Source organism: Triturus cristatus, chromosome 2_1 (assembly GCF_964204655.1).
Source record: "Triturus cristatus chromosome 2_1, aTriCri1.1, whole genome shotgun sequence".
Lineage (NCBI taxonomy): Eukaryota > Metazoa > Chordata > Amphibia > Caudata > Salamandridae > Triturus > Triturus cristatus.
In genome coordinates, this window is record NC_140581.1 from 1,003,487,117 (window position 1) to 1,003,499,234 (window position 12,118).

The 12,118-nt window shown below is 43.2% G+C and overlaps 1 protein-coding gene across 1 annotated transcript in view; it reads right to left on the reverse strand.

Annotated features, from left to right (window-relative positions):
• CNTLN (centlein) overlaps positions 1-12,118 on the reverse strand; it is a 1,182,709-nt gene that overhangs the window by 590,503 nt on the left and 580,088 nt on the right. The window contains exon 11 of the mRNA XM_085634784.1: positions 7,903-8,028. Within this exon, the coding sequence (XP_085490910.1) occupies positions 7,903-8,028 (126 nt within the window). The remainder of the gene's footprint in view (positions 1-7,902; positions 8,029-12,118) is intronic.

Here is a 12,118-nt window from a genome sequence, read left to right on the forward strand (position 1 = left end):
CTGCTGAAACGATATCACATAATGATAGAGAAACTAGCATTTTACCAACTGGTAGTTGCAAGCTTCTCTGATGCCTACTTATACAAAGTTATAGTGGTTCAACATGAACCGCTTTCTCATTTTCAAATGGTCATTAGCAACTCAGAGTAGGGCTTGATGAACAATTTACTTACCTTTGGGAATGCCTTTTCTGTTAGAGACTATATCCAACCGCAGACTCCACAATTAACTGCAGATTCCTCATTCAACTGTCTTCATTCAATCTCCCGCATGAAGGCAGAGTAAGTGCAGAATGTGGTGCAGGGCCCTGCTGCTGGGAAAGGAGGTCCTCCTGAAAGGGCAGCCTGATCAGAGGACAGATGTGTTCAGGAGTTTGGGATACCAATCTCTGCTTGCCCAGTCTGGAGCCTCTAAGATGGCTTGGCTCAGTTTGACCTGTTTTTCATGAGAACTCGGGCTACAAGCGGTATCAGCAGAAAGGCGAATAGGAGTCATAGGTTTATGTCTAAACGGAATGCATGTCTGAGTGAGAGCTGGCTTTGAAATTCCAACGTGCAGAATCGCTGATGATGGAGCAAGGAGTCGTATAAAAGAGACTTGCTTGGATGCAATCTTCTCAAAATAACTCCTATATCCTAATAATTGTATTTGTGAATACTAACGTGCATTACAGTTTTATACATTTAAGTTTAGGGGAAGTTTGCATATGTGTCGTACTAACAAGTAACCCGAGTGTGATTTAAAATGGCTGCTAACGCAGAATTCTGTACTGTGCATGCGTCAACTACATCTACGTAGTAATGACGAGTCTTTCCTTGGAGGGAAATCTTTGCAGCTGCGCAATCGCTTTTAGTATGGGCGCTTGAAACTCACATGTTAATGCGCATGCTTTTGCTGAAACTAAACCTGCAACTTTATTAAAATGCTAATGCGAAAGATTTTTATAAGTAAATGGGATTAGAGTAGGGATAGGTGGTATACAGTGAAATCATTTTATTTTGATTTCGAATATGTTTTCTTTGACTCTATTTAGTTCGTATTTGGGCCTAAGAGCAATACTAAAGTCTATATGTCATGTGATACCCAGCGCATGCGCACTCGTAACCTGCCAGGAACCATGATGATGCTCTTGAACCTCAGCCAAGGCCACAATAGCAACATGTCCTGTGAAGCATCGTACATTCAATTATTTTCAATTATTTATTATGTTTTGGCACTCCGAAGAGGGCCACATAAACAAAATACACAAAATACATTTACATATTCCGTCATAAAAAGAAAAAAGAAAAAAGAAAACAATTACAACACTCTCCATTAAAAAGGACATACTACGACACAGACCTCCTTATTTCATCAATAAATATCTAAAAAACCTTTAAAAAAGTTAAAAATATTGAAGCAAAACATTTCATTAGGAGGAGTATATAAAGCCTTTAAAAAAGAATTCGCATCAAGAATACCCAATTGTAAACAAATTGATCTTAGCCACTTTAAACGAAGTGAACGCAATGCAGGACAAATAAACAATACGTGAGTACAATCCTGTGCAGACATATTACAAAAATTACATGAGGGGGAAGACCCATACCATTTAGCCAAAAGAGTATTAAGAGGCAATAGATCTTGCCTCAAGAGAAACCAAAATCTCCGAATGTCGTGTGATAAATTCCAAAATACGTAAGGTTGAACAAGCTTCCTTGAATATGTATTAAACAAAAGGACGCTTCGCTTCTTAGCTGTCATGGATTCTTTATCCAGCATGAAGCAAAGAGTCCAGGAAGCCTGTTTCAAAAGAGATTTTAGTTGGGAAGGAGAAATAGTAAAAATAGAACTCTCATCTAATTCAAGAAGTGCCACAGCCTTTCTGAAATTCCTAACAATTTGAGAGTGCTCTTTAAAACTTCCCAATAATTCTCTCTTGAGAAGGGATCTCAGAGTCCCCATTTCTCCTCTGGCAAGGCTGGCGACCCAACGTACTAATGCAGACAGGCCCTGTACCCAACTGCTACGTAGACCAAATTCAAGTCTAAGAGCAGCTGTAGAGCAAGCAGAATTCAGAGTGGTTAAAGACCTTAATAATTTTCCTTCAATCACATGTAGAAAACCCCAGTGTTTTAAATCGACCAATTCTATTCCATATAGGAGGGTTGAAGGGATTTTTGCCTTATAAACCTCGAGTAAACAAGCAAAGTGTCTTCTCCCTGTGGCGGAATAAAGAGCACTCAAGCTTTTGCCTTGAGACAGGGCTTTACGAGAGTTGTTATCAATATGCTGCCTCTCACTCAGGTTTGCAGAAATTATTCTTCCTAAAAAGGTATATGTTTTAACCACCTCCAATTTCTGACCACCTACTGACCAGCCAAAATTCTCAGATTTCGATTTTTTCCTCCCTGTAATGCACATAATTTTACTTTTTGTGGCATTTATCCTCAAGAAGTGGGACTCAGCAAAATCATGTAAAGCCTGCAGACGATTAGCTAAACCTTTAGGAGTTAGATCTAGGATTAGAATATCGTCAGCGTATAAAAGGCAGGCTATAGGATAACCCCCCACTACCGGGGCTATGCCAACACAAGATGCAAGCGAAGTTGGAAGATCAACAATATACAGGGAGAACAGCAGGGGAGCCAGAAGACAACCTTGTTTTAAACCAACATCGTACATCCTGAGTGAATGAATGAGCAGATTTTAAATCGTATACTTTATATTGATAAAGATGTGAAATGCGGGTGGGAAATAAAGCTTTGGAAAATAAATTAAGTGGCGGGAACGCTGAACAATAGACTAAAGAAATGTATTAAAACTTAGCATGGTGTGATGATCATCTGCCCTTTCCTGTCCAATCAGAAGTAGGAGTTTCATAAATTTGAAATATTTAGGTGTGGTACATGCCATTAGAAAAGTATAATTGAGGTAGTTTAGTTAGTTATGCGCAGCGAGACCAGAATGCTGAGAGACCGGGATGCTGTCCGAGAGCTGAATAAATGCTAAAGAAGAATCAATATCCAGACTTAGAATTTGAGCAAATTAATTAGAAGATGATCGCGGAAGAACCGAGGAGGCACATAATAGAAGATGATTGCGGAAGAATCGAGGAGGAACATAGTGTCAGAGGGGTGCGACACAGGCGTCGTATCTAGAAGAGGCCATCTATCCTGTCCCTGAATCCTGTCCTGAACCTTCGTCACCTGATCTGTCCCAGGAGACTCTTTCCAGCCCCTTGGCCAAGGGTTTGGTTTCCACACCATCCTAGGTAACTATAATGCTGTGTAATATGTCAATGTATTGCTCTTTCTGTTTCTTCCTATTCAGGTACTGTCATCGTAATAACATTGTTTAACGGTTTATCTGACTTAAATCTGATTTCCTTCCTTGAAGAAACGGTGTACGAATTGCATTTGGGTGTTTGGCTCACATGAATTTAACTAGATAAACATTTAAAACTCTCCAGAGTCTGTGGTTATTTAAAAGATTTTATTTTATGTCTAATTTTACCTACAAAAGTTAACTAAAAGGTCCATTAACCAGAGGAAAGTATATTCGGTCGGAAAGGTCTGGTAAGAAATGATAAGGTAAATTCATCTTATAGGTATTAGTACAACAAATTGACCCCAGCAGAATTTTACTAGCTCATGTGTATGTGTGTTTAATGGGTCCAGGTGAGTATGTGTGTTTGTGAGTATATCTAGCTGGTAACCCGCTGGATCACTGATATCCTGCGTTCACGTCGGTGGCAAATAGATCGAACCAAGGTTCTCCCTATCATCAGAAGAGGCATTATGACACCTCAGGATATAGATGCTATTTGCGATCCACAAGGCATCAAAGGCTGAGTTTCCTTGCCCTGGCCTTCAGAGATCTCGTCAGGTGCTGCACGACCAGGGAGATGTCCAGATGCTCCAGCCACATCCAGATACGCAGGACCTCCTGGCACATGGTCCACAAGACTACCCTGCCCTGTTGGTTGCAACACCACATGGCAGTGTTGTTCTCCTTGAACAACTGATCCAGCCTTCCCATAATGGATGGGAGGAAGGCCTTATGATGCCAAGCAGACAAGCCAAACTTCCAGAAGGTTGATGTGGAGCTGGAATTTTGCTAGAGAGCAGAATCCTCTGATCTCCACCTCTCCCAAGTGGCCACCTCAACCCAGGAGTGACAAGTTGGGCAATACTGTCAGCTCGGCTAGGTAAAGGAATCTGCTGTTGGACCAATCTCGGTCTGTCAACCATCAATGAAGAACCTTTGCAGTCTTCCCTGAAATCTTGACCAGGTTGGAAAGATTACTCTGGTGTTGTGCCCACTGGTACTTCAGATCCCACAACAGAACCTTCATATGCCACAGAGTGCGCTTCACTAGCAGGATGCAGTAGGCCATCAGGCCCAGCATTCTCTGAGTCAATCTAAGCGAAAACCAGAACTGAGGTTGAAACATCTGGATTATAGCTTGAATGTCCTGGACTCTAAGCTCCGGGTGATTGGTGTGGAACTGTATCGTGTCCAGAATGTCTCAGATGAAAGGGGGCATCTGAGAGGGAGTCAGGTGCTACTTTTGCATGTTGATAGTGAATCCCAGAGAGTGCAAGAGGTTCAACGTAGTCTGGAGGTGGTGAAGGCTGCTTGGGGAGACCCAGCATTCAAAAGCCAGTTATGGAGGTAGGGAAAGACTGAGACACCAGATGTACTGCAACCACCGTCATCACTTTCATGAACACCTGGGGGCACCGATTCGCCGAACGGGGAGCACGGCGAAGTAGAAATGTTTGTTGCCTACCGTGAGCCACATGTAATACCTGTGGGCGGGAATGTGGAAATATGCATCCTGAAGTTCCAACATTACCACCAAGTCTCAGGGAACCAGGAGTAGGGAGAGCAAAGATCCAGTATAGGACAAAGGCCTTTGTCCTTTTTTGGCACAAGAAAGAAGCTGGAAAAGCAACCACGGCCTACATCTGAGGCCAGTACGCTCTTGCTGGCTCCTTTGGCCAAAGGAGGCTGCATTTCCTGTAGGAGCAAAAAGGGATGATCCTACGTCAGCCGTTCTTTTAACAGTGGCAAAGGTGGTGGATTTTCCAGGCTGGGCAGGGTCAAACTCCTCTACACAATTTGGAGCATCTACTTGTCAGAAATTATTGCCTGCCATTGTGACAGGTGGTACTTAATCCTTCCATCAATAGGATGGCTGTGCTGCGTGGAGGACCCATAAAAGTGGATTTGAGGCTGTAGGAGTCTGGTGGACGAGGGACTGGACACTAAGCTGAGTGTGGGTCCTCTATGGGATCTGCAATCCCGACCACGAAAGGTCTGTTAAGTTTGCTGGCCTAGGTGGTAAGGTTTGTATTGCAGAGGCCCATGGGAGCCCCGGGTGTTGGCTATAGAGGGGACGAAAGGACTGCTGCTGTTGGGAGGCACACAAGGAGAGGCTCAATGATATGGTGGTGAATCAGCTCTTTGAATCCCTCGAGTACCATGCCAGCTGCCACTGTAGAGGTCATGGCCCAGGCAAGTGAGTCAGTAGTGGCCAATCCACATCGAATGGTGAACTTCGACGCTCCTTGTCATTAGCCAGTGCCTGGTTGAGAATGGGCCAGCCCTCCTTGGGGAGGATCTACAGCAGCTGAGCAACCGAATCTTACAAGGCACAGGAGAATCAGCCCAAGAGACATGTAGTGTTCACCGACCACAATGCCAAGTTGTTGAAAAAGAAGATCCTCTTTCCAAAAGTATCTAGACCCTAGATTCCCTATCCAGTGGGGAAGTTGGCTATTAAGACCTGTATCCCCAAGCTCTCGGGAGAGGGGTGCTGGGAAAGGAAGACTGGGTCTCCGGGGGAGGGGGTTAAGGTGTCGGCAGGCAGTCATTCTGTGCACAGTAGCCCCATGCAAGGTTTAGCCCAGGCCCACAGCAGAAAATCAGTGAGGACCTCATTAAAGGTGAGTAGGGGCTCCGCACAGCTTGCCCCAGGTTGAAGCACCGCTGTCAAGATGTTGGCCTTGACCTCGATGGAGGTTGGCTTTAGGTCAAGGACCTACGCTGCCCTGTGCATCACTGTTGCGAAAGATGCACCTTCCTCCAGGGCAGGGTCAGGAGGAAAAATCAAGCCAGAGTCTTGAGAGGAGTCCAGGTAACTGATGTCACCCAGCTCCTTATACCAGTTTTCCACCTGGTAGGAGTTGTCCTCCAGGAGGCCATAACCTTAATCATCATCCCCTCCTTCTGGAAAAGAGGGCCTGTCCAGGCAAGCATAGTGAGGGTTGACGCAATCCAGGCTGCGCTGGTGTCGAGGACTCACGGTCTTGGGGTCAGAGAGGAGAATAGGTTCTTCTTCAATAGAGGCCAGAGACTGCATCGGTGGGCTGGAGTTTGGGCAGAAGGAGACACATAATCAGCATTAGCTTGGATCCAGGGGCCAATACAGAGGGCCCGGCTGGCATCCCGAGCGAGCCTGCTGACAGTAATCCAGCTGGGGCACCTCTCTGCTCCGTGAGGCTGGAAGGCACCCCAGAGGGAGTCATGGTCACAATTGAGTGCATGGTATCGTAGAACTCCTTAAATTGGGAAGGAGTCGCTCTAGCTCTGGGGAACTCGGGGTAGTGTGGAGTCGACCCGGACACTGGCTCCACAGGTGGAGTACGGGAGCGGGGCCTAAAAGCACGGTGCTTGCTAGGGGAAGTGAAGAAGGCCTCCACCACTTCTTGTGCTTCTTAAGATTACCCGTCTGAGATGACAAAGACTTTGAATGGGATGACAACCATTGGCAGGATCTGCTACGGAAACGGGCCGGAGATTTACCTCGGGATCGAAGCGGAGCCTTCTGTCATGCCTCTAGGATCTTCATTGCTCGCTTGTCAATCGCCTTCAGATGCATGGACTTTTAGTCAGGGCAGGCCTTGGGGCAGTGGCCCGACTCCAAGCACCACAGGCAAACCAAGTATGCCACGGTAGCTCTCCGGATCCACGCTGTTGGCCCAGAAAGAAAGAAACTGATGTCAGAACGCCGGGATAGTGCCTATATAGGCACCACATGTCACTTCTGAGACAAATTACGCAGATGCGGAGCCCCTCAACATCACTCACTGGTGTGCAGAGGTACTGCTCAAGATTTTTTTGGATCCAGTCTGACGCCTGGGGAATATTCTAAGGTGAGGAATCTGCGGTTATAAGTCTCTGTCATAAAAATCTGCATAACTGGCACGCATAGAAGTGTCACCCATACACAGTATTAAATAACAAATATTCCAATGTGCCCACTGCCATTCACCATTTCCTTCACTGCAACTTAAAGTGATTGGCATATTACTGCCAGATTGTACTCAGTCTAAACCAACCAGTTGCGCACAAAACCCTTCCTACAGGTGGCTTATTGTAAACAGACCGCCTCTAATCCTTACCTAGGTCAGCCATGTAGAAAAACATAGGAGATCTGTTTGCCATTCAGTAAAAACATACAAACAATACTTGATTAAACCAACAAAAGAACAGCATTAATTATGCTCTCCCAAATCGTTTTAATAGTCTATTACAGAAACTACAGTTGCCGTTTCAAACATAAATAACTTCAGGTAATGCGGTATGTTCTTGTTAAGACAATACTGCCCACAACAAAAATGTATAAACTCATTAATAGAAATTAAATAAACAAATCATCTGAGAACAGAATTCACTCCTTCCACGAAGCCTGTTGTACTGCAGCCCATGGAAAAATATCAGAACGCGTTCATAACAGCAGACAGAAATGTAAACAAATCATCCATAAGAAAAATTGACACCGAAAACTGTCCCAATTCAATTAATACCAGTACAAGGACCAGATGATCTTTCCCACTGTAAACTATAATTTTAGTGCACCACCCGTAGATTCATTCAAGGTTAGAATACAGTCATATTTTTTTTGATATTCACCTTTAGTTGCAATGTCTTCTCCAGCTCCTCATTCCTTCGTACAGCTATTTTAAGCTTCCTTTGCTCCTCTGACTCTCGGAAAGAGCTCTTTGGGGACAGAGACCTTGAACGTTTAACAGGTGGCTCCTGGAGAATCAAACAAGGACATGGTTGAACTAGTCGAACACTGGATTATAAAAGACATGCAAAATTAAAGCACGAGTAATTGAGAATACTAATAATGAATTATAAAATAAAAACCTGCCTGGAATACCAGAGAAATAACAAGCCGAATTACCACCGTGCTACCGCTAAAGGTTTCTCTGTGACTTGTTAATGAGAATATTCATTTACATTTACATTGTTTCGCACGGAATAATGATGTCCCATTAGGGAAGACTAAAGGGTTATAGACTCAGAAATGCAAGAAACCTCATTACAAAGGAGGGGATAGAGGCTGGTCTAATTGCTCTATAAGGGTCCAAGGTTACACTTGATAGGACAACCGGAAGCAAGAGGGAACACATTTTTTCCCTTTGAAATAGTTTAAAATACTGTGAAGCTGAAGGAACAATATGCTTGAGGAATATAAATACAACAGACAGCACATCTCATCTCATAATGACCATATGGTCATTACCTGTAATGTGACTAGCTGGAGACAGGAATGTGCGTCTGTAATATGTGCAGCTTTGCATCACAATCTGCTAGGAGGAAGATGGGAAATTACAGCAAGGCTACTTAACCATGGCGCCTGCTTTCAGGCTACTGACACTTTCTGTCTTACATTTCGTCCTTAAATAAAACGGTTTGTTTAATTTTCATGGGGACTAAGTAAGAGGCGGCATCATTCTGTGCGATGGCAATGAAAAACATATTTTTTTTGTAGTTTAGGAACGAACACAAGTGCACTTAATTGTAAAATGTCCAGCAATATCACACCCATGGATAGAGATTAGTAGGGATAATAACAATAAAGCAATAATAATCACAGCAACAACAATTATAATAATAAGCTGCATTAATGGATCAGAAAGTGAAATCTTAATGGTAGGTGTACGGTAGGGCCCTCAAATCCTGCCACTTTGAATGGCAATGGGATTGGTTTCGATCCTCCCAGTTTGAAAGTCCTGAACTTCTTCTTCATGCAAACCTCTTCTCAAGAAGTAAAATAACCAGGGGTCATCTCTACCACCCAGATCAATGTATGGAGGAAAAGTTCCAATTTCCAGCTTTCCATGCTGCAATTTTTCCCCCTCGCTTTCAAATTAACACATGCAGAACGAAACTGTGGTTTGCTGACAGTGCACATTGATTACTGCATCATTTACACTAAACTTCACAATAATCTACAGGCAGATCGGAGAGTGCAGAAACAGGTTGCCAGATGCCAGCTGCAACCTCAGAAAAAGGGAAATGGGTGCTGCAGACAGTCCGCCTGCTGCAGGGTGAGCCATGTTCCATGAATAAGGCTCTTCTGGGACAAAGTCATGGGATACTTACGAAAACAGTCCACTTACTACACCACAACCAGAGACCTTAAATGTGATCTTCCAATCAGAAACAATAAAGAGATTTCAAACTACTAATACATAAAGGCATTTCCATTGGAGCACAAGGACCCAAACTGTGGAACAAGCTGCACCCCTTTCTGAAGTCAGAAGTTAAACATCTGTGTTTCAGAAAATGTATTAAAAGAAGCCATTCAGACGGGCATGTCTCTTGACATCTTAACAGAATGTCACTGTCTGAGGATTTTTGCATTATAGATCTTCGTTGTTTCCAGTTAAGCCAACTACCCTACCCAGTTTCTACTTAAAAATTTGCTACAGCACTCTAAAGTGACTGTAGTGCCTTACAAAATCTGTAGATAAACAAATAACACGTAAAATATGTAAATAACAATTTTACCACAGCAAGGTTCAAAAGAATAGGATGGTGTTGAGCAACGTTGAGCCAGATGGTCTCAGATACAAAGACTGGCCCGAGGAGGGAAGGAAAGGGTGTAGATGTAGTGAGTACATGGTGAATAGCCTTTCAGTGGCTTAAGTCCTTTTAGGATCTAGAAGAATCCTGGTTGGTGGAAGGTAGGGTAATTTCAGAGTTGTGCATTTTCCTTACCAGGGCTTCCTTCCTTTTGTTTCTGGACAATTTTACTGTCCATTATCTCTACCTTCTGGTTAGGCGTGCATTTGACATTTTTTTATGTTTTTCCTTTCTTATCTCATCGTTCTCCTCACTCACTTGTTCCTCTTGGGGTGCTTAAGGGTGTGAGGAGGGATTTCGTGTGATATTGTACAATTAAATTCAATTTCATTTAATAAACCTGGTGCAACAACCTTTACATCTCAGATCCTAATCCTCACCTTTGTCACAATACGTTACTGTCATTGAGTAATGAAATAGAAGCCCAAGTTCATAAAAAAGTGTGTACATTTGAGGAGACAATGAAAAGTCAACAAACGTACACAGGGAGAGCTGAAAATGGGCAAATGAATTTCTCTCTAATAATAAGGAAAGACAATATAAACATAACTACCATCAACTCCCGTGAACATAGCATGATATCATCCAGTCTCAAACCTGCCTTACTCGGCGAAAGCGCTTTACGAATCTGGGATTAGAACGGTCCAACTGTTTATTTATTGAGTCCAATAATATATTAATATAATGACAAAAGAAAGTCAGGATTTGGTTTGCTGCTCAGTGCTCAAGTGGCTGGTGTGACAATTGATCATTCGTGGTAATCTACACACGGGAAAAGACGAGGGACGTCTCGGGGGATCAAAAATATTTCAGACTGATGTGCGGCTTTTGACGCTGTCAGTCATAAAATCTTAATATCGGATAAAAAAGACGAGAATAAACTCCCAAGGGGACACAAAAAGTGAATATGACTCTTTGGCTAATGGAACCAATCCCTTGACTACAGAACATTAAAAGTGGAGCATTCAAGCAATATTTAAAATTTCCCCCATGTGGACTTTTGAAACAGTCCACTCCAGATTATTTAAAAAACTGTTTTTAATCCTGTGGCATATTTCTCAGGCGCAGATACGTCTGGAATATGGACTAACAAACCAGATACAGGCCCGACAAGGAGTCCTGGTCAAATATTACTGGCGAATGAGGGCAGCCGAAGACAACATGCTATCTCACTACTGCTGGGAGGAGGTTGAAATACAATCAAGGCTCAAAAACACCATGGGCCTTATGTAGGTGGGCTGGCATTTACCACTTCATAAATACCGAATCATACCGATTCGGTATTTATGAAGTGGTAAATGCAATGTAGGTAATGAGTCGGTAAATATTACCGAATCGGAAAAATTCGGTAATTATCGAATCGGTATTTACCGATTCGGTAATGAGGCATACCTTCCCATTGATGGGAAGGTATGCCTCATTACCGAATCGGTAAATACCGATTCGGTAATGGGGGAGCACATGCAAGGGTGGCAGGGTGTCACATTGACACCCTGTTGCACCCCTGATTCGGCCATGTGTGCACATGTGGCGCACATACATGCCCTAAGGGCATGTATGTCTGCCACATTGCACACTTAAACGTGCACAAAAATGCTTTTTGTCACCTATTCGTCATTTACCACCAACCTTTAGTTGGTGGTAAATAACGAATCCCCACACCCACCACACACTCCCCCTACATCTCATTTCATGATTCGGTATTTACCGAATCGGTAAATTTACCGAATCGGTAATATTACCGATTCGGTAATTTTACCGATTCGGTAAATACCGAATCATGAAATTCTCCCCCTACATCTCAAAAGCCAAAATACCGGTCGGTAACGGTATAATTACCGAAAATCGGCCGTTACCAACCGGTATTTGGCTTCCTACATGAGGCCCCATATGTCAAATTTTAAAACAAGCACTTCAATCGCTAAACCTGGAGGAATCTGCCAAACAACTATGTCATATACCGTTTAAAAAAAATCACAAATAAATCTACTAAAAAATTATCGTTACAAACTGATAAAGCCTTACTTGCCGGCAAAAGTCATGCATGTTCGGTGATGCCAACTTACAAGCAAATTAAACCACAACCCTACCTGCAAGAATGCTTCAGAGACTACTACAAGCGAAAATTGACTTTACTGAGACTGTTTTTTTTTTTTTAGAATAAAGATCTTACTCCAAAATGGCTACAGACTTGGCCATCCCTGGACTGCTGCCTCTGCGGTAACGGAGCAGAGTCACTATTACATCTATT